This window comes from Arvicanthis niloticus, chromosome 4 (assembly GCF_011762505.2).
Source record: "Arvicanthis niloticus isolate mArvNil1 chromosome 4, mArvNil1.pat.X, whole genome shotgun sequence".
In the NCBI taxonomy this organism is placed as follows: Eukaryota; Metazoa; Chordata; class Mammalia; order Rodentia; family Muridae; genus Arvicanthis; species Arvicanthis niloticus.
Genome location: NC_047661.1, coordinates 111869302 through 111891768, shown reverse-complemented (window position 1 = coordinate 111891768; position 22467 = coordinate 111869302). Strand labels below are relative to the sequence as shown.

Sequence of the window (22467 nt, the reverse complement as noted above, 5' to 3'; positions counted from 1 at the left end):
GTATTCAGATCTATCTGAAGTTAAATGTGTACTCTTAATAATTTAATAGACACACAACTAAAAATGTCCATTGTATAAATGGATCAGAAAACAAAGAAATCATATGCTCTTCTTACACTTGACCTGTCAGACCACATAAAGGTGACAAGTATGGAACCAGTGACAGAGACTCTGGCCCACGGCTGGTCATGCTGACAATTTTGATATGCTCTGTGCAAAATAAGCAAACCACGTACATGCAGATGGGACAATTTACCAGCAAAAACACATAAAACAATTGGATCCAGGGTAATCCTAGATATAACAAGTTGATTAGGTTTTCAATATGTTTTAATATGAATAAATAATGCACACCCAGAGTCACTGTGAATAAAAAAAGTAAACTAACATATGAAATCCCCCCCTTGTTGGGTGGTGGTGGCGCACGCCTTTAATCCCAGCACTTGGGAGGCAGAGGCAGGCGGATTTCTGAGTTCGAGGCCAGCCTGGTCTACAGAGTGAGTTTCAGGACAGCCAGGGCTACACAGAGAAACCCTGTCTCGAAAAACCAAAAAGGATAAAAAAAAAAAAAAAAGAAAAGAAAAGAAAAAAAAAAAAAAAGAAAAGAAACCCCCCCCCCCCAATCCTCAATTTAAACAAAGCCTTCATGGAACTCCATAACCCAACTAAGACGACATAGCAATCCAGATAGGTGAAAGTCAAGGCTAGTGTGTTGTGCCCTGGCAGCCCATCCCCCACTACTGGGCTGCCACAGACTGGGGTAGCTATCCCACCTGCTACTTCTCCACTGAAAGGAAAAGAAAAGAAAGGGACAGTTTTAGAGGTTGCCTGAAGTACTGGCCTTTGTCTCCTCTGTTCCTGCACACTCTGCTGTCAAGAACAAAGGAGAACTCGAAGGTGTGCTCCTGAATTGGAGCACTTCTGAAATTGTGCCAAGCATACAAAGGAAAAGCATCAGAAGTTTGCAAATTCTTAGAAAATATAACCCGAAGAGGAGGAAGAGCCCCCAAACCCATTTTATAAGGCCAGCACTATCTTAATGCTAAAGTCAAACAGACTGTAAGAAAACTACAAGCAAATATTCCTAATAAATATGCAGGAATCTTCACTATGAGTTAACTGAGCTCAACAGCACATTAATTGGATTATGCAACATGATCAAGTTGAATTTAATCTTGGAATGCAAAGGGATGCAAATGGATTTTTAAGAGACTTCATTTATTTTATTTATTTGCACCTCGTCTGCATTTAAGTATATGTACCATGCATGTGCCTGATGCTTGTAGATACCAGAAGGCGGCATAGGATTGGCTAGATGCAAAGTAGACATAGTTTTAAGCTACCATGTAGATGCTGGAAACCACACAAGTATTCTAGAAAGCAACAAGTGCTCTTAACTACTGAGCCATCTCTTTAGCCCCTCCAAAATGTTTCTTATCTGGGGTCAAGATACAAAACTCTTTCCTGTGTACATCAAAAGAAGAAGAGACAGAAATCACAAGACCACCTTGTTTGGTGCAGCATTTGACAAACCCAATGATCTTTTGTGGTGAATTTTACTTTTACTCAATTCAGAATGGAAGCAATTTATCTTCTGATAAAGCCCTAGAAGGAAAGCCCACAGCTAACTTCATATGGAGCAGTGAAATGAAATTTTTTCTTTTAAAGATCAGAAATAGGGCAATGATGCCATTTTCCCCAATTCTATTCTCAAGGTCCTGGGAGTTCCAGCCAGAGAAAATAGGCAAGATGAGAAATAAAAGGTATCCAAACTGAACGGGAAAAAAAAAATCTCTCTTAAGTGGACTGACCTTACATACAGAAAACCTTAGAATCTGGGGCTAAAAAGATGGCTCAGTGTATAAAGTGTTGCCGTGTAAGCCAGATGACTTGAACTGGGATCCCAGAACCGATAGTAGACAGCCAGATGCTATATTAATACAAGCATCTGTAATCAATGAAGAGAGATTCACTGACCTCAGTGACCAACAAAGAGAGATGGAAGGTAGATGGCAGTTTTGAAAGCTCCAAGCCCATAGCTTGGTGTACAGAGCAAGGAACAATGAGACAAGTCTCAAAACAAGGCCCAAGGCCAGGACTGACACTTAAAGTAGTTCTCTGATCTCACATGCAGACCTTGGCATGCCTTTCACCTGCACCCTGCACACACATACACACAGGGAGACACAGAGAGAACCCTAACATTCATCCTCCAAACATAAACCTAAGAAACTAAGAAAGAACTAAGAAACGAAACCTGCCGAGTCATGTGCTCCGAAGTCAACAGTGACATACCAGTTGTTTCATATACTAACAGTGAAAAGAAAAGGAAGGAACTTACTTTGAATAATATAAAAAAGGAATAAAGAGTAAATGTAATTAAGGAGATGAAAGGCTTGTACTGATATTTACAAACATGGCCGAGAGAAGTTATGGATACATGTAAGTGGAAAATACATTCATGCATGATTAGAAGATTCAGTAGAGTTATGAAGCCCATTACTAGCTGAAAAAAAAAAAAAAAAAAAAAAAACTCTTGGGGCTATGTGATTCCTATAAAAAAATTCAAGGATACTTTATTAGAGATGGAAAAGAAAACCCTAAAATTTACACTGAATGTTGAAGAATGGCAAAGAGCAACATTCTAGTGCTCCTAATGCATGTGCAATCTGACACTTCGCTCTTTTTACGAAGCACAGCTGGGGTTAAGAAAGGTATTCTAATACGGACTTTAAAGCACAAGGCTTAAGGGAAAGAGGGGTAGGCCACACCCAAGAACATGGGTGTGGTCTTCTTAAAGAAGACTTGCAGAAAGTGAAACCGGAGTGTGAGTGGGTCTGGACTGCTCAAAGGAGAGCTGCCAACACTCTGCTCTTGACTTGCACCTCTCTCCCTATTACGTATGCTGAACATTGTTCAGATGCCTGTTAGTGACCTGTGTCTCTTCTTTCACATCTAATTCCAGTCTTTGAGCATTAGTCATCTGCAAACAATCTAGATTTACTTTTCTCAATTCTGGAGAGCAAGGGGGCAAACATCAGTATCTTTGGTGTCTGGTAAAAGCCTTTCCCCACAGGTCCTCTTTTCTTCGGTCTCCTGTGGAGGAAGAGCTCCAGTGATACGTTTTGAAAGCGCCATAACAGCATCCATGAGGACTGCTCACCTCACCATTCTCTATAGGCCAAAGCTCAGACATCACACTGGGTGTTAGGCTCCAGACTGTGAATTTTGGAGCCATGTAAACTTTCAGACCTCAGCAAGAGCTTCCTCTTTCGTTTTATTCTGGGCATTTTTTTTGTTGTTGTTGTTCTTGAGTTACAGTCTTTCCACATAATCTTCACATTATCAACCGCTCATGTGAGGACATTCTCCAATTCCAAGTGCTATACTTCCACTCTGGTAGGTGTGATATGTACATCTTTAAATTTGATATCCATACTATACCAATATTTGCTTTTGTAGCCAGTGGTTGTTAGTGTTGCATCCAGGAAGCTGTTGCCAAGTTCCATGTCATAAAAAGTCTCCCCATCACAACTTGCAGAAGATATTTTCTCTAAAGAAGCCAGGAACTGTGGCTCACACTTTTAACCTAGTACTGGAGGGCCTTAGACAGAATTGCAGCAAGTGGAAAGCTAGCCTGGACTACACAGTGAGTTCCAGGCCAGCCTGGGCTAGAGAATGAGCCTGTCTTAAAACAAAACTAAACTAAAACAGCAAGGAAAGAAAACACTCAGCTTAGGAACAGATGTTCCTACATAAGATATTTAACCAAGTATTATTTTAGCAGCAAATATTGTAGTCAATTACAATTCTGTAGAGGTTAGTAATTCTGAAACAGTCCACTAATACTATACAATCATTCAAAATGACAAAAAATATTTCCTGGATTGTTATGTGTTGTTTGGTAGTTTGACAAGTAAGACAAGGAGTTCCATGCCAGCCACCATAACAATAGTTGTCTCAAGTTGTCCTGTCTCAAGACAAATTATTTTTTATATAAAAAGTATGTTTGTGATACTAAAGTTAACAGGAAAATAATTTAGATTATGCGTAGTGATAAAAGGCAAAAACTGGAGCTTTTAACAGGGTGGGATGATGGCTCAGCAGTTAAAAGCACTGGCCTCTTTGCAGAGGATCTGGGTTCATTTCAGGGCCCCCATGGTGGCTCACAACCATCTGTAGCTCCAGTTTCAATGATCCAACACCCTCTTTTGGCTTCTGTGGGCTCTGAACGCATCAGGTGCACAAACACACATTTAGGCAAAACACATATAAACAAAACAATAAAAAAAAAAACAATGAAAATAAACTTTAAAAAATTAAGATCTGTAGGGCCGTGAAAGGGATCTTGGTTTTTGGTAGAAGTGCTGGCTGGAAGTAGCCTGGAGTCCCTGCAAGGGACAGGCATCTATTCTGCAGTGCTCCCAGAATCTAGGCTCCTAACACATGGTGTGGACCTCCATTAACCCATGCCTACCAGTCACATAGGATGCAGCCCCTTCTTAAGAGGTTTACATCACCCTACACAGGAAGAGGGTGTGACTACAGGCTTCAGCCTCAAGAGATTTCCATATTAATGAGTTACCCAAAGGCCAGAGGGTGTAGTTAATTATTCTTTCCCAGACCCTCCTGCCTTTTCCCTCCCTATTTAAGTCAGGCCCGCCCTGACCTAAGTGGGGGTGCACATCCAGACCATCTATCATCCGCTATGTCAGTAAAGCTCTTGGAACCCCAGACTTTCTTATGTTATTGGGGCCTGTTGTTGTGCTGATGCGTTCAGAGCCCACAGAAGGGGGCCCTTCAGTTTTTTCTCTACAAGGACCTGTTGGGCCAGCTCAGCAGGGATAAAAATCACTTGCCATGCAAACCTGGCATCTGATCCAATGCCCAGGACTCTGGTTGAAAGGAGAGAGCTAGGATGGACTGCCCGTTCAGAAGCGGAAAGTTGTTCTTAGCATTCACAGTGTGCAGCGCACAGCTGCCTGTGCCTCCAGCTCTGAGGGTACCCACATACAGGTAGGATACATACACATAAATAAAACTTAAAAAAAAAGGAGAGAACCAAGTCCTAAAAGTTGTCCTTTGACTTCTACATCTGGTCTGTATATACACCCCATCTCCCTACCCCTACTCTATCTGCCACAGTAACAATAAAGGAAATAATAAAGTCAAAAATAAAGAGGCCAAAAATAAAAAGCAAAACTCTCCACGCCCTAATGGTGGCACTCTAATTGCTTAGATGCTGGCTCAGTGGATTGTAAACAATTAGAGCCTGTTACTGGCCCCCCATTCCTAATGGCCAGTTTTAAGGACAAGTTGTCTTTTTCAACTTACAACTCCAAGATAGTGAGTTGTCCTCCTGAACTCTATCAAAATACAACAGCACACATGGCCCAGGAGGCAAGGCCATATCACTTCTCTTAACTGCTACATAAAAGGACACACTCCCCCTCAAGAGTACAACACTTTCTTTTTGAAAATTATCTTGCTGAGCTTCTCGCTGGTAAATACTTGTATTTATATGCCTCAAGGTTTTCCTGCCCACAGTATGGTCAATGTTCAGTGATTGTTTTATAAGAACAATGGGAGAGGAGTAGGGAGATGGTCCCATTAGTAAAATGCTAGATAGCAGGCCTGAGAAACCGATGTGGATCCTCTGCATGTGAAAAGCCAGGACTGAGAAGGTGGACACACAAGGATCTCCAGAACTCACTGGCCAGTCAGCCTAGCCACACTGCTGAGATGCAGACACAGGGGAAGATCCTGTCTCAGCAAATAAAACGGAGAATGACTGAAGAAAACATCCAATGCCAACCTCTGGCCTTCACATGCACATGTGTACACATACCCACAGGGCGAGACACGCACACATATACACACAGAATTGTGGGAGACCGAGAGAAAGAGAACAGAGGTGAGAGACAGAAGGTTTATATAATAAGGCTGAGAAATATATTCTTACCTTATGGGGATGACAATTACAGGTTTTATTCTTATCTTACTTTTCTGATTTTAAAAAAAGGAGACCAAGTCTAGCTGGCCTTGAACTCCTGGATCATGTGATTCCCTCCCCATCTCCTAAAATGCTGAGGATATAGGCACACTACCGCATACAGCTCTTTCTACACCACTTTTCAAACTAAAACTATCTTAATGCTTCTATAATATAGACAACTGAATTTTAAATACTGTAGATAATCTAAGCATTAATGCCTGCAGAAATTCTCACTTTTGAAAATATTTTTAAAGCTAAGAATTCCAAATAGCACTTTTGAGACTGATTTTCTTGCTATGTGTTTTCCACCCAATTCTGTGGTTGTCATTTCCATCAACAGATTTTCGACAACTACATATTATATCTTCAGGAGGGCAGCCTCTGTGCTCACCCATCTTCACAATGAGCATGTCCTATGTTAGAAGGCACCTTCTGCCATTCTCACTTTGGCCACTAGGGACATTGTCAGCTTCTCCCTGCAGACCACCTCACTATTTGGCAGGAGAGCTTGGTGCTTTCTGCACCTGATGCCACTAGTGTTGCCAATTCCCCAAGCTCCAGGAGGGCCGAGTGGTCACTCCTCCTCCAGGTCTTGTCTAGAATTGTGCGATGTTCCAACACCATGACTGCCAGAGCCACCATGGCCACAGATATTGCGATACCTTTTCAAGTCTTAGAGGACCTGCTGGGAATGTCAGGAAAGGCTTCCGATATTCCAAAGTAAGCAGCAGGTGGTGAACTCAAGCAATGGTACACTGTTGGGAGTAGGAAGCTGGGGTCGAGGGCCTTCCAGCTGTGACAGACTGACTTCAGAGTGTCCATCAACTGCATGTGGAGGCAACCATCATGAGATAAACTTCTTTTCAAAAAAGAAAATTGTGTCTGCCAATCCAACTTTGAGAAACAGAGCATTCAGTTTATATGGAAAGTCATCTGCCATTTCATCCACCCAGAGTTCAAGGAGAAGATGCAACTTCCTTTGCAAATCACTTCAGCTCCCTGTACTGGACAACGCTGAATTCTAGGTGCCACTTGGGTTCCCATCTGTTTCCCCCAGGAATGCTTTGAACACATTGTCTCTCCAGGGCCTCTGATCAACTGTGAATTCCAGTGGATTCTCCTTGCCTGTGTGAATCTTATTGTGTCTTGGTCACCCTGGTGAGTTCTTGGTTTCAGCAGTGGTGAAGCCTACCAGCACCCAAGATAGCATGGCCTCTAGTGATATGATGGTGGTTCTTCCTACTTTACTGTAGACTGGGCTCTTTACGAGCCCAGTTTCTATTTTCACAGTATCTGCCAAGCTGGTCAAGACCAAGTACCAGCTTGTGAATCTGAACAGGTGCATTGAGATTTTTGCCTTAATACTAACAAAAGGGCACACTGTTGCCCCAGCTTTGTATGCTTGAATTGTCTTAACACCAAGCAGCATGTTTTTAGGATGGTAAACAACATACATTTGAAAAACACTTAGTCAATGTATTAGTAACACTATTAATACTACTGCTTATAATTTACCTAGTGAAAACTGACAAGATCCCAAAGCACCAAAACTAGATCAATGTCAAAGATGAAGATAAACTAATTAGAAAAGTTCAGCACAAAAGTGAAGTCAATTTGTGACTTATTATTTGGGTGCTTTTGGAGAATTCATTTTATTTTTTAATTTTTAAAAGATCTATTGGAGCATCATACCTGGTCAAGATGAGCTTTCTATGAAGAATAAAGAGATATTAAGGTCTTAGTTAATAAATATAGAGGGTACGTCATAAACCCAGCTTAAAGAACTACAGAAAAAGGTTGTACTCTATTTACCCGAGGAAAAGACTATGCTCAAGAATGTGTTGAATCCAGTGATGGCCGCGATATCATCCATACTGCTAGCAGCCACTAGTAAGGTTGGGATGCCTTTCTCAACACCATATCCATTCTCTTGCAACAGTAGCATGCTGGGGACGACAACAGCAGGAGAGACAGCACCTAGGACAAAACTGAAAGGCAGACATTGTGAACCTGTCTGTCCTTTTAGGCAACTGGTGTTTTGTTGCTCATTTCACAGGACATCATTATGCTTTTGAGTAAAAGCCACTTCGTGGTGATGGGGCACTGTGCGTGTGTTATTTAGTGCTGGGTAAAACTTCACAGAGATGTGTCTTAAGAAATTGGACTGAACACAAATTGTAGACCTTTCCTCTATCCTTACATCATTTAAAATGAAGATGTCAATACAATTAGAAAATTCATAACAACTGGCAGACAACAAGAGACTCCTCAAGGGACAAGAAACCAGTATTCCAAGTGTAAGCAACAGAGGATTTACAAGCCCAATGTGCCTACCATTGCTGCAAAAGATATGTTACATATTTAAAGGGACTGTAACTGCACATGGCAGATGCTCTTAAAAACTTACATGGTGGCTCTACCATTTCATAATCCCACCAGCAAAACACAATAGATCCAGTTTCTCCAAGTCCTTGCCAATATTATACATACATGTCAGCCTAAGGTATGCACAGAGATATATTTTTTAAATTTTGTTTTCTAATACTTAGAGATGACAAGCATTTCAGATGTTTGTTGGCCATTTATATATTGTCTGTGGAGAAATGTCTTTGACACACACACATATATGTATGTACGCACACACACGCATGCACGCTTCTCACTTCTTGTGAGAAGGTGTATGCCAGACTGGCCTTGAATTCAAAACAACCTTTCTGATGCAGCTTTCTAAGTACTGAAATTATAGGCACAAGGTCCCAGGCCTAGGTAAATAACTTTTAAAAAGTTGAGTTGCAGAAATTCTTTACATATTGAAGATACTAAGTTCCTAGCAGGTATATGCTTTTTACATATGTACAACTCATTTTACATACTGTTTCACCATATGAGCAAAGCTTTAAAAGTTAGACATAGCTACCTTGATCTATATTTGCTTTTATTGCAGGTAAATTCAGTTTCATACTCAAGAAATCATTAGCAAATTCTCACCTGGGAAGTGAAAACTTCCATTCCAAAACCACCTGGGCCATGGCTGTTAAATGCAGATTTTATTAATCCAATTCATAATGTCTTAGCTTGTATTAGCTGGGGATATTGTAACATCTGCAGTGACGTCTACAATTCTCACAAAGGTAATCTTTTCCATATTATGTTAGAAGGCTCATGTATCTTTTGGTGAAGGAGAGTTTGAAGCTGTCTGTTTTTGTTTGTTTTGAGACAGGGTCTCTTTCTATAGCCCTGGCTGTCCTGGAACTTGCTATGTAGACCAGGCTGGCCTTGAACTCACAGAGATCCCGTTTCTACCTCCAGAGAGTTGATATTAAAGGCAAGCACCACTACATCTGTGGCTTTCTATTCTACTACACAGTTTGAAGGTTCATTGAGTAATTAACTGTAAAAAAAAAAAAAAAGTTTGGGATTTTCCCAAATCTTCTATGGCTTCCTTCACATAGCGTTTTCTACTGAGAGCTTCTGTAACACGTACCTTATATAACAATCCAAACCTAGGACTTTGTTTCTAGAAAACTTTGGGCATCTTACTTAGTAATAAAAGTGCCCTTTTCTCTTTAACACATAAGTAGCACAGATAAAAATCTCCAGTTATTGGAAAGTTTAAAATATGCACATAAGCAACTCTTAAATGACACAGATATTTGGAGAGTGTCCTATTTCTGTGATAAACATCATGACCACACTTGAAGAGTTTATTTCTTTTTATAGTAGATAGCAAAGGTAAGACAGGGCAGGAATTCATTCAGGAACTGAAGTAGAGGCTATGGGACAATGGTGCTTACTGGCTTGCTTCCCATGGCTTCCTCGGACTACTTCTATATATAACTCAGAACCATCTACTCAGGGTGGCACTGTCGCCAGTAGGCTAGGCCCTCCTACATCAATCATTAGTCAATAAAATGCCACATAGATTTGCCTACAGACCAATCTGAAGGAGGCATTTTTTTTTTCAGTTGAAGATGTTTTCTTCCTAGATGACCCCTGTTTATGTCAGGTTGACAAAAACACTCTACCAGGAAAAGTGAGCCCTTGTCAACTCGATGTACCAATACATAACTATTAAACAATAACATTTCCTTTCTTGTTTATCCCCAAGATTTAATATTATTAACATAATATAAATTATATTCCAAGTCCCACTCTCTTTAAACCTTCACTTTAGAGGCAGATGAAACTCTTGAGTTCAAGGACTACCTGGTTTACAGAGTGAGTTCTAGACCAGTCAGGACTACATAGTAATATCTTGTCTTAAAAAAAGAAACACTTTAAATACAGTCTTTTATGCTGACCATGGCAGTGCACACCTTTAATCCCAGCACACCTTTAATCCCAGCACTCAAGAGGCAGAAGTAGGCAGATTTGAGTACAAGGCAAGCCTGGTCTACATAATGAGTTTCAGGACAGACAGGACAGACAGGCCTACACAAAGAAACCCTATCTCAAAAAACTACAAATGAAAAAAAAAAAAAAAAAAAAAGAAACAGTTCAATCTTTTAAAAATATACAAAATTTCTCTAAAACTCCAAAGTTTCTTTGTGATCACCTGTAAAATAAAAAAGAAAGGATTAAAAAAAAAACAAGTTAAATAATCCTTATTCTAGAAGAAGAACTAGGGGACAGTCACACTCAAACCAAAGGACAACGAAAGCCCACCAGTGTAAAAAGTCCAGTGCTTGGCATGTAGAATCCACTCAGGATCCTCTAGGCTCCAAAAGGCTTTGCAGCCCCATGTCACTGGCTCTGCCATCTACAGCACGCACAGCTTGTCTCATAGGCTCAGGCTGGCTCCATGCCACATCTGTCCCTGATCATGGCAGTGATCCTACACTTCTGGCATTTCCAACATGTGGTCATCTCACAGGCTGCACCTTTACCAGTGGCCTCTTTCAGACAGTTTAGTCTCTCCCTGTGAGCCCTCCAATTCTGGGGTTTCCAGTGCAAGCTGGACCTTCACCAATGGCCTCTCTTGGCCTTTCACAGTGTCAAGCTTCTATGCTCTCCATACCACTTCATGAAAAACCACTACTGCCTGGGAAACTCTTACATATTAGCATGTCACGCTGTCTGCATGAAATGCAGCCTTGGCCCTGTCTGGACCACAGCTTCGATGTGCTGACCCTCAGAAAATATGCTGAGATTTCACTTCAGAGAAGCAGATCTCTTCTTAATCACCACCGATTTCTCAGCCCCAGTGAGTGCACCCATTATCCTAGTAAAGCAAAGGTTTCACTTCAGTGGTTCTGGCTCTTGCTAATTGCTGTTGATTCTTCATCTCTATCTGATCAGAAACCACATCGTCTTAATAGAAAATAGTACATGAATGGCCTAGGTAGAGTCTGCTTCCCTCTGAAACTTCACAAGCCAGGTCTCCATCATCTGTATCTCTTTCAGCATCCCCATCTTCCAAGATCTTTCAACAATTAGTTCATCAAACTCTGAGCACTCAATGGCTTTTCTAGCCCAATGTTCCAAACTCTATCCACAATCCTTCTCCAAACAATATAGTCAGATTTGTCACAGTAATACTGTGTACACATTTCTGTCCTAATTTGATTTGTACCGTTGTCGTAAAGACCATGACCAAAAGCAACTTGGGGAGAAAAGGGTTTTATTTAATCTTTTGGCTCATAGTCCATCATGGAGAGAAGTCAGGGCTGAAACTCAAGGCTGCAACCTGGAGGCAGGAGCTAATGAAAAGTCAATGGAAGAACGCTCACTGCTTGCTGGCTTGCTCCTCATGGCTTGATGCGTCTGTTTCTTTATGGTACTCAGGACCACCTGTCCAGGGAGGTCACTGCCCCCAGGGTCTGGTCCCTCCCATAGCAACTATTAGTAAAGAAAACATCCCACAGACTTGTCTAATGGAGGAATCTTCCCAACAGATGCTCCCTTCTATATGACCCTACTGTGTCAAGCTGACAAAAAAAACAAAAACAAAAACAAAAAACAAAAAACAAAAAACCATAACCTGTAAAAATCATGAAGCATAGAAGTCTGTGTCAGAGGAAAGATACACACTGTACAGGGAGCAACCAGAACCTTACTTTTACTACAGATACCCTCTAAATGATGAAAACATACAGAATCAACCAAAAAGTTCATTAATTGCTGCAGTAAGTATGAGAAATAAAAGGAGACGCTAACGATTTCCCATGGGCACTTCTGGTGTCTGAGATAGACAACCTTTGACTGGAGAGACAGGCAGGCTCCTCTTCTTCTGATGTGGCACTGTCACTTGGAGAAGCCACCAGGTGCTTCCTGTGCTCAAGGCAATGAGACTTGAATGATGTGTCTGAAAGTTAATGGCTTACAGACAGAATTTGAAATAGAAGTTACCGAAGAATGAGAAGATCTCATGCTAGTCCTACATTATTCTGATATTTAAAGGCAAAGGATGACTGTTACAAAAGAAAGGTTCGCCAAGTTAGGGACTGTTATGGACTGAACTGTGTCCCTGTCCTCACAAATCCACATGTCAAGCTGACCGGAAATGAGACTGGATTCAGAGAGAAAGCTTTTGAATAGCCAGTGACAGTTAAAGGCAGTTGTAAGGGTGGGCCTGGATCAAAGATGCCCAGTGCCTCATCAGAACAGGAAGACACCACAAAGATGTCTATAATGAGAGGACAGGCCACGAAAAGACACAGAAAGATGGTGGCGATCTGAAAGCCAGGTAGAGAGGGCATAAGAGAAGTCAAACCACCAACATCTTCATCGTGGCCTTCCAGTCTTCAGATCTTTGAAGAATAAATTTCTGTTCTTTTAGTCACTATTTAGCTAGTTAAGAAAGAAATTAAAAGACAGAAGGAAAAATTTGGACTCTTTCTTGTAAATGAAAGACTTTGGTCTAGAACATAGACATAGGGACCTGGAGAGATAGATGCTTAGTGGTTGACAGCACTGGCTGCTCTTCCCAAGGGTCTGGGATGGAATTCCAGAATCTACAAGGCATCCCACAATCATATGCAACTCCATTTCCAGGGAATCTGACACCCTCTTCTCATGTCTGTGGACGTAGCATGCATGTGGTGCACAGCTGCACATGCAGGCAGAATACCCATACACATAAAATAAAAAAAAATCAACATAATTTAAAATTCAGTAAGAGATCAAGGAGCAACATTGTAAAAACTGGCAAAGGATTTGACTGTCATTTTGCCAAAGAACCTGTATGGGTAGTTCCAGTACACAAAGCAGTCCTTACTTAGTGCCAGTGCTTATCAGAGAAACAGAAGCTAAATTCAAAACAGAGAGCCACTCAAGGACTCTCAAAAATGCTGCAATTGAGTCAGTAGTATCAGTGCAGAGGCCGTGACTCCCTGGTAACTTTCAGACTGAAGGGATAACCAGAAGGCATGTCACGTGGCTGTGCTTTACATGTGGCTATGCTTTATTTAATAAATAATAACAACATGCCAGGAGTGTAGTTGAGTGACAGAATACTTGCCTCATATACTTGAGGCAGTGGGTTTGATTTCCAGCACAGATATATGTGTGTGTGCATATATGTATATATGTATGAGGGTATTTCCCAATAAAAGTGTGAAACTCACTATATTTGACAATGAGTGTGTAACTGGTGATTGTTTTACAAATTTGACTGGAATGTATAAGTGGATGCAGAGTTAATGAACTGAAACTGAAAATAAGTTACGAGCTATGGACAGTGCTTCCAACTTAAGGGATTTTAACACGAGGCAATGGATAACAGAGAAGACTGATGGGGCTCTGCGCTGACAGAAAAGGATGTTTTACAATTTTTAATGCTCTGAAAATAGAAGCATCTTATTTACATGCTCATTAATAAAATCTCTCACTTATATAATAAATCTATGTATATGTACACACACACATATGTACACATACAATACAATAGAGCATGAAAAAGAGGTCATTTGACATACTAAAACACACAGACACACAACAGAGGTGGGGATAAGACGAGAGGCTAAACACTGTACCACACACCGAGGAACTAAGAATGTTTGAGTAACTGACAGCAGATTTTTTTTCAGAGATAGGATCTTGCTATGTCTAAGTAGCCCTGACTGGCCTTGAACTAAGTAGGGTAGTGCATCAGCCTCCCTAGTGTGGGATTACATGAGGGTGACACTATGCCCAGCAGCACTTGGTAGACATGGAACATGACTCTATTTTTGATCAATTGATTTTCGAGGATTCTTGCTCACCCCTAATAAAATGATTTTAATGAAGAACTTGGCTATACAATACTCAGAGTATCTAAAGCTTTAACCAAATACATTTATTTAACTGTGTAACTTCCTGTTATGAAAGAAGGAAAAAATATTACCCTAATAGGAACCCCCATTGCCAAGGAAAGTTCATGATGAAGTGGGAGAAGAAAGCGGCTGAACACGCTTCTATGATGCAGGGACCGAATGACAGCCGCAAACACACGCCCTTCAGATGCTTCAGAGCCTGAAGGAGAAAAGGCTCCATTTAGATCAATTACAACGGCCAACAAGACAATTAGTTAGCAAACATTATAGCACAGCATTTCTTTGAGGGACAGCAATTCAGCCTTGATAAAGTGCATTTATAGTCACTCATAAAGATTTACTTCTCTAATTATTTCTACCTTCTTTAATTTTCCCATTGCACATTACAGTGATAATATCACATGATTTCTTAATGACTCAACCATCACTAGTGATAATAATTTACTCTTTTGGTATAATTTTATTAACTCTATATACACACTAACCATACTTATTTCTGTAGCCATTATGTCCATTAAAAGTCACATTTCAATGATTCAAACAGATTTCTGATCTCCAGATGATAGTATTTTAAGAAATATTTTAAATGAGCTTTTACAATAATACAAAGCTAATCATGAACATATTTCTACAGTCATAAAACAAATTATTGAAAATTTTGATCTCTCTTTGAAAACGGAGAGAAAAGGAAGGTTTTATAGGATTACCCTAGCCTTTGTTAACTGGAAGTAAATAATTCCCATGGGAAAGCATCTCAGTTAATTACTAGTGGTCCTGCCTAAGGCACATCTATTTCTATGCATGTTACTAAAGATGATCACTAAAAGAGATCTTACATCAGTGATTTCTCTTCATATAAATATTGATGGCTGCAAACAGAAATTATGAAACCAACATTTGGTCAAGTCTTCAGTCTTTATTTTAGTTTTACATGTAGACTCTACTTAGAACAACTATACCAAAAATCTTGCTTCTTTTCTTCTGTTATTTTCTAATATGTAAAATAATTTTTACTCTAAATTGAATAGGAAACTTACCTGTGGGTCCAGTCCAAGCCCAGCTCGTATTAGGATAATAGTAAGGGCAGTGTTTCTTAAAGCTGAAGACCATGTGGTAGGAATATGGACAAATTCATAAATAATTGGAACATTCCTGATGGTGAAACCAGCCAGTAACATCCCTAAGTAGGAGAAAATCAAGGGAAAAGAAAGTTAGAAAACATAGTATATCTGATTAGGCTGATTTTTCCAAGAGAGAAATGTGGTTAAGGTTACATACAAGCAGAGGCTGTGCATGGGTAAAGGAATGCGGAGCAGACACTTGCAGGTGTGGTGCAGGTGTGGTGCAGGTGTGGTGCAGGTGTAGGGCAGGTGTGGTACAGGTGTAGGGCAGGTGTAGTACAGGTGTGGTGCAGGTGTGGTAGTGTGGGGCAGGTGTGGTGCAGGTGTGGTGTAGGTGTGGGGCAGGTGTGGGGCAGGTATGGGGCAGGTGTGGTGTAGGTATGGTGCAGGTGTTGTGCAGGAGTGGGGCAGGTGTTGTGCAGGTGTGGTATGGTTAACAATGAAGCGATGCCAGTACACAGACAGCAAGGGTGAGAGTAAAGATGAGAGGTAGAAGTCAGATTACGGAAGGCTTCTCCTCTTGCAGTCGGGGCTTTGGGAAAGTTTTATAAAGGAATTGATATAGAAGTCTTGCAGGGTTTTTTATGTGTTGGTTTTGGTGAATTAGACAGTGATAAAACAGGCCACAGAGACCAGTAAGAAGGCTACATCATGGACAAGTTGGAGATAGAAGTTGTGAAGAAGTGGGTAAAGAGTCAGTAAATATTTAGAGAGATTTGGATGCAAGGGTATCATGGACATGTTAAGAGGTACTGAGACAATCTCTTCAGATGGTGCTTTGCCTATTCAGACATATTGGTTACATAGAAGATATGAGACCTCAGAAAAAACTCTCCTGCTAACTATTCTGTCCACCTGCAGATCACAGAACAGTAAGATGGGTAAGTGACACACAATACAGGAGTGGCAGACTGGCATATACAACACAGGTGCAGCTTACGCAGTACTCACAGGGTATTCATGCAATGTTTTAGTTCCATGACAGGTACAAAAACTTCAGCCTTTTCTAAATTTTCTTTCTTCTAGAATGCATTTTAAACTAAGCTTACAATGAATTAAATAATGAAGCAATAATATATTCAGGATCTTCAAATTATGTTTAAAAATAGAGTAAAATATCTGTGTGTAGAGCATAAATCTATATAGAAAGTTGTATATACATATAAAATAAATGCATATAATTAGAAGTTTGATACACCATATTAAATAAAATTATACATCTAGCCCAAATAGAAAATGTTCAAAATTTACAAATCATCAACAAAGAATACAGATAATTATATACTTACCAAGAAGAGGTGGAAGGGGAGGCACTACAGGTATTCTAATGACTTCTAAAATTTTACCCCCAAGGAAAGCACTATAAAAAATAACTACAAGTCCAAAAAAATTTCCACCAGGGAGAACTTCTTGACCTATAAGGGCCCAGAGTAGAGTCCATAATACAATGAGTGTAACTCCTGAAATATAAAAAAAATACATCTATATAGATACAAATATATTGCCAAAATGAATTCTATTAACTATATTAATATGCAGACTTACTTAGCTACTCACAATGTTGATTAATATTACATACTGGCATAATTGAAGGATAGTTGTTAAGATATGTTTCAGAGACCCTATCAGTTTATAGAACAAGTCTTAACAATTTTCTGAAAGCATTTTAAGGGGCCAGGAAAAATGCTTGCCATAAAACCTGATGATTTATGCCAATCTCTGGAACCCATGTAAATACTGAAGGAGAAAACCAGAACGCACTCCACAAGACTGTCCGCTGAACTGAGTACATGTTCCATGGCACGTGTGTCCTCTCATTACACGTGATCATACATACACGAATGCACACACATGTATGTGCACAAAGAGAGACGGGAAAATAAACATTTCAAACTCTATGTGAATGTTTTTCTTTTTAGTGCTGGGAATTCAACCTATGGCCCCACACACGTTGGGCAAGAGCTGTACACTCAATGGAATCCCGGAACTGTGTAAAGCAGTTTTTAACAGTTTCTTGTAATAGCTTAGCATTTTTCTGTTCCTTTCTTGTCTTAAGGTAGAGTCTGGCTTTGTCACCTAGGTGGGCTTCCAAGTGTCCTCTTGCCCTGCCCCGAATAGCTGGCACAATGGCTCATACCATAAAGCCAAGTCATTAAGAAATGTCATGACAATAGGTTGAGATTTTCTTAAGTTTTAAAACAACCTGACTGGCTATGATACAAATTCTCAATTAAATTCATCATCACAATGGCAGAACAAAATTTTTAACATGAGTAGATTAAGATTAAACCCTTGTACTAAAAAAATTATTCGGGTAATATTTTTGTTGTGGTGGTGGTTTTTATTTTATTTTATTTTTTTGAGACAGGGCTTCTCTGTCTAATAGTCCTGACTGCCTTGTGTCCTGCAGATCACATTGGCCTTGAACTCACAGACATCTGCCTCCTCTGCCTCTCGAGTGCTGGGATGCAAGGCCACCACCACCCAGCTATATATTTTTATAAGAATTAGAAAGGGCAAAGCCTGGGGCAAAAACGAACCTGTACATTGTGGGAATAACTCTAAGGTACTTTATGAGCAGGAAGTATCGGTGAGTAAATACTGATGTGCAGAAGAATTGGTGGTAGCTAGGGAGATGGTTCAGCACGCAACAGCATTTGCCATGCAGTTTGGCTGCCTGAGCTTGATCTCCAGCACCCAAGTCAAAATGCTACAAGATATGGTGTACATCTAATCCCAGCACTAGCGCTGCCATGGGGATATGGGGGTTGGAGACAGGAGAATGAGCAGGAAGTCTGCGCAGATGGTGCAGTGCAGAAAAAAGAAGATAGCTTATCCCAAGAACAAGGTAGCAGGAGAGAACTGACGCCTTTCAAATTGTCCCCTCACCTGAACGGAATGATCCTCCAAACCATCAGCTGTCTATCAACTAAGTTATGTAACAGGGACATAGGAAACGCACGAGCAACTAAACCAAACAATGACAGCACACACAAACAAAAGATGTTAGGTGCTGGAAGTCAAGTGATAGAAGGATCTCATAGTTCTACAAGAGGCAGCCTGACAGAAGAGGTCTCATGAATTTCTGGTTCTTTCCATCTACAATTCTTCTAGCATCTTAATATATTCCTTCAAACAAGGCTATAAAATGTATTTCACAAAATTTTATTAGTTTCATATTTACTGAGTAAAAAAGCACTTCTTTTTAAATTATTCTATTTATTATTCTATCCAACATCACATGTAGAATATTCAAAACAAAGGAGCAAGGCCTGATTAAGTAAAGGAGAGGAAGGGGAAAATATGAAGAAAATCAAGCAAGCTAGGTCCTCATAGCAGATGGGACACACACAACTTAACTAAAACAAAATTAAATAGCACCAATGAACACACAAAAACCAGTAGCCTTCCCATATGCCAATAGAAAACATGCTGAAACCAAATTGTGAAAAATAGTTCTCTTCATAACTGCTGCAAAAAAAGATCTTGAAATAAATCTAATCAAAGAAGAAATCAAACAATTCAGTTAAACAATGAGTTACTGAAATGAGTTAAAAGTTCTCAAAAGCTCTCTAATGATCAGAGAAATGGGAGTGAAGCAACATTGAAATTCCATCTTACCCTAGTCAGAATGGCACTCACTAAGAAAAAACATAACAGCGAATGCTAGTGTGGATGTAGACTGAGGGCAACCCCTACTCTGTTGGCAGGAATGTAAAGTAGTCCTGTCATTGTGAAACTCAGCATGAGACTTCCTTAAACAAACTAAAACCAATCAACCATATGACCCAGCTATACCATTCAGGTATTTACCCAAAGGACTACAGGTCAACATATCACAGAGAGACCTGCATATCCACGCTTACTGCAGCACTGTCCACAACAGCTGAGTTAAGGAACCAACGTTGGGGTCCAACAGAGGAGGAAAGAGTAACAAAATGAAGTGTACAAAGGACAAAGTTGCCATTTGCAGAAAGATGGATGTAATTCAAGACAACTGACTGAACTCAAAAAGAAAAACAAATGCCACTTTTCTCTCATTTGTGGATTATGGATTTTATATAGGTAAACACAATCACATATGTGCATATAATATGAAAGTAGAAACCCAACTGTATGGTGCCACAGGCCAAGTTTGGCTCTAATGTTTCTTATTTCTTCTCTTCTGCTTTCTTTGGATGCTGTTTACATTCTTTTTCTGCTTACTAAGGTGATAGCTTTGATTAGCATGCTCATACTTTATGCACTATTTTGTAGCATCCTATAAATTTTGGTAAACTGAATTTTCATTTCTATTTAGTCCAAAGTATTTTTAATTTTCCTTTGAGAGTTCCTCTTTCACACAGTGCTATTTTGACTCGTGTTGTTTCATTATTAGTTATTTTAGGAATTTCCAACTGCCTTTATTATTTTTTAAATTTCATTGTTGTATCAAAACGTCTCATTTTATTCGTTCAATGTAGTTTCATAATGTAATTTTGGCTTGCATTTTCCAGATGGATAAAAATGTTGGACATTTTCATCTATTTATTGGCCATTTATATTTCTTTTTTTGGGAACTATGTGTTCAACTCATCTGTTCATTTGTTGACTAGATTATTTGATTTTGGCATTTAATTTTTAAAATTTATATATTTAAGATATAATACCTTTGGCTGTATATCTAGCAGAGACGTTCTCTTATCCTGTAAGTGGTCTCTCCACTCTACTATTGTTTGTTTTTCTTTATTGCAGACAGCTTTAAATTTCATGTAATTCTACTGCTCAGTTATTGCTATATCCCCGAAAGTGTTGGTACCCTTTTCAGAAAGTTCTTGACTATGACTGTATCTTAAAATGTTTTCTTTAACATGTCTGGCACTTTCAATGTTTCACAGTTTTAGATACAATTTCATATTATTTTTTACACAGAATGACAGATATAGACTTAATTTCATTCTTCTATGTGAATATATAGTTTTCTTAGCACCATCGATGCTTTGATGAAGCTATCTTTCTTCTGTGTTCATGGCACCTTTGTAGAAAATTGGATGGTTAGAGTTATGTGTGTTTATTTCTTGCTGCCATGCTTCCCTGCCATGAGGGACTCTTATGCCTGGGACATCTCACCAACCCCTCTGCACTGATTTATGTGACATACCTTTATAATGACAGGCCATAGAGTAGCTCTGCTTAAAGCCACATCCCTACAAATAAGGAGTGTGATACAGCACAGTGGCTCCAGCATCACTAGGGAACATCAACTGTTTAGCACAACTACAGTCTAACAGGACTATACTTGTATAGAGTTCATCACTGACAGAAAGCCATGACTCAACACATGACTGGAATCAAGTACTTGTGGGGTTTTCAGTCTTTTTCACATACAATTGTTATTCATATCACACATACATAAGATGTAATTTCGGAACATACTGTATTTTTAATAAACTTATTGGATAAGAAAAATAAAGATTATTTTTAACCTTCAATTCTTTTCTCCTTTCTGAAGGTCTGAGTTGCTACCCTATATAAAATTGCCTTCTACCTGAAAATCTCTTGACAGTTTTTGCAAGGGAAATCACCTGACAACAGTGTGTCTTCACATTTTTTTTTAATTAAAAAAAAAAAAAAGGATTTATTTGCCTTTAGTTTCTGAAGAATAATTTCACAAGACACGGAACTCTGGACTGATGTTTATTTTTCTCCTCAACATTTTAAATCTTTCTACTCTTCTCACTTACATTGTTTCTGAAGACAGAGGACACAATTTCTATTTGGACTCCCAGATAGGCAAGGTTTCTTCTTTGTCTTATTCAAGGTTTTCTCTCTGACTACTGACGTTTTAATGATTGTTGTACTGCTAGGTATAGGTAGATTTATCCCCATGGTCTCTAGTTAATGACTTACAGACAGGATCTTTCTATGTAGCTCTGGCTGTCTGTCCTCTAAATCACAGAGATCCACCTGCCTCTGCCCACCCCCCTCCCCTTGTTTTTTTTTAAACAGAGTTTCTCTGTGTAGCTCCGGCTGTCCTGGAACACTCTGTAGACCAGGCTGGCCCTGAACTCAGAAATCCACCTGCCTCTACCTCCCAAGTGCTGGGATTAAAGGTGCATTCTCATGTTCTCTTTTTAATGTATTTTTCCTATGACCTGGTGTCTGACATTTGAGGAAATCATGCCTTTTCAATAATGTCTTTGGTTCCTTTCCAGAATTCTTCTTTCTCTTGACATTCCCAATTTACATATAATTTTTATAGTCTTCCTTCAGTTCTTAAACATTTGCTCATTTTCAGCTTTTTTCCCCCTTGCTCTTCAGTTCTAGGAGTTTCTTGTCACATGTTTTCATGTGTAGGCTTTTGCTTGTACTCATTCTACTGGTGACCTGATCTAAGTTAAGGATTCATGTCTTCTCTTGTTCTCATCTGTGCTTTTTCTTCCCTATGATTTTTATCTCTTGGCTGACAATGCCAAAATATTTTCACATATATTCTCGCATGTTAGCCATACTTAGTTTAAGCTCACAGTCCCGTAATTCTAGCATCCCCACTCTAATGGTTTCTCGTCCTTCAAAAACTTCGCCTTTAGACATAAATTTTAACAGAAAGCTGAGTACGCTCTAGTGCAGAAAAAGACCAGTTATAAAGAAGCCTTTGCTAACACAGTCCAGAGTGGACACGGAGCACTACTGGCCTAAGGCTCGGTCTGTTGGTGAGCCTGTGTCTGTGCACACTGTGAATACTGCAGCAGTGTCCCAACTGTTGGTTTTTTTTTTTTTTTTTTTTTTTTTTTTTTTTTTAAAGTTCCTTAATTGTTTCAGGCTGGATGAAGGATGCTAGAGCTGCATGTTTTCTTTCTAGACAGATGAATAAAGGTGCCTGGCATTGAATTCCCTTCCCTTAGGTTGGTTAAGCTATAGTAAGCTATGGTTAGACTTTAGTATAGTTACTGTTTCAAGACAGGGTCACAGGGTCTCTTTATGTATCCCTAGCTGACATCCATTTGCTTGAGAGCAGGCCTCAGTAAGGTAGAAGACAGCGCTGTATTTCATAATGATTGTTCTCTCTCCTCCTGGTTGGTTCTAGAAGGTAAGTTTAACAAAACTGTGGGCCATTGTT

General features: G+C 39.6%; 1 protein-coding gene across 3 annotated transcripts in view; it reads right to left on the bottom strand.

Moving 5' to 3' along the window:
- The window catches only part of LOC117707441 (sodium/hydrogen exchanger 9B1-like), a 45428-nt gene that overhangs the window by 8484 nt on the left and 14477 nt on the right, over positions 1-22467 (bottom strand). For all 3 annotated transcript variants that reach the window (XM_076933276.1, XM_076933277.1, XM_076933278.1), the window contains 4 exons: positions 16658-16828; positions 15285-15427; positions 14319-14446; positions 7808-7983 (listed from right to left, as the gene is read on the bottom strand). In XM_076933276.1, the coding sequence (XP_076789391.1) occupies positions 7808-7983; positions 14319-14446; positions 15285-15427; positions 16658-16828 (618 nt within the window). The remainder of the gene's footprint in view (positions 1-7807; positions 7984-14318; positions 14447-15284; positions 15428-16657; positions 16829-22467) is intronic.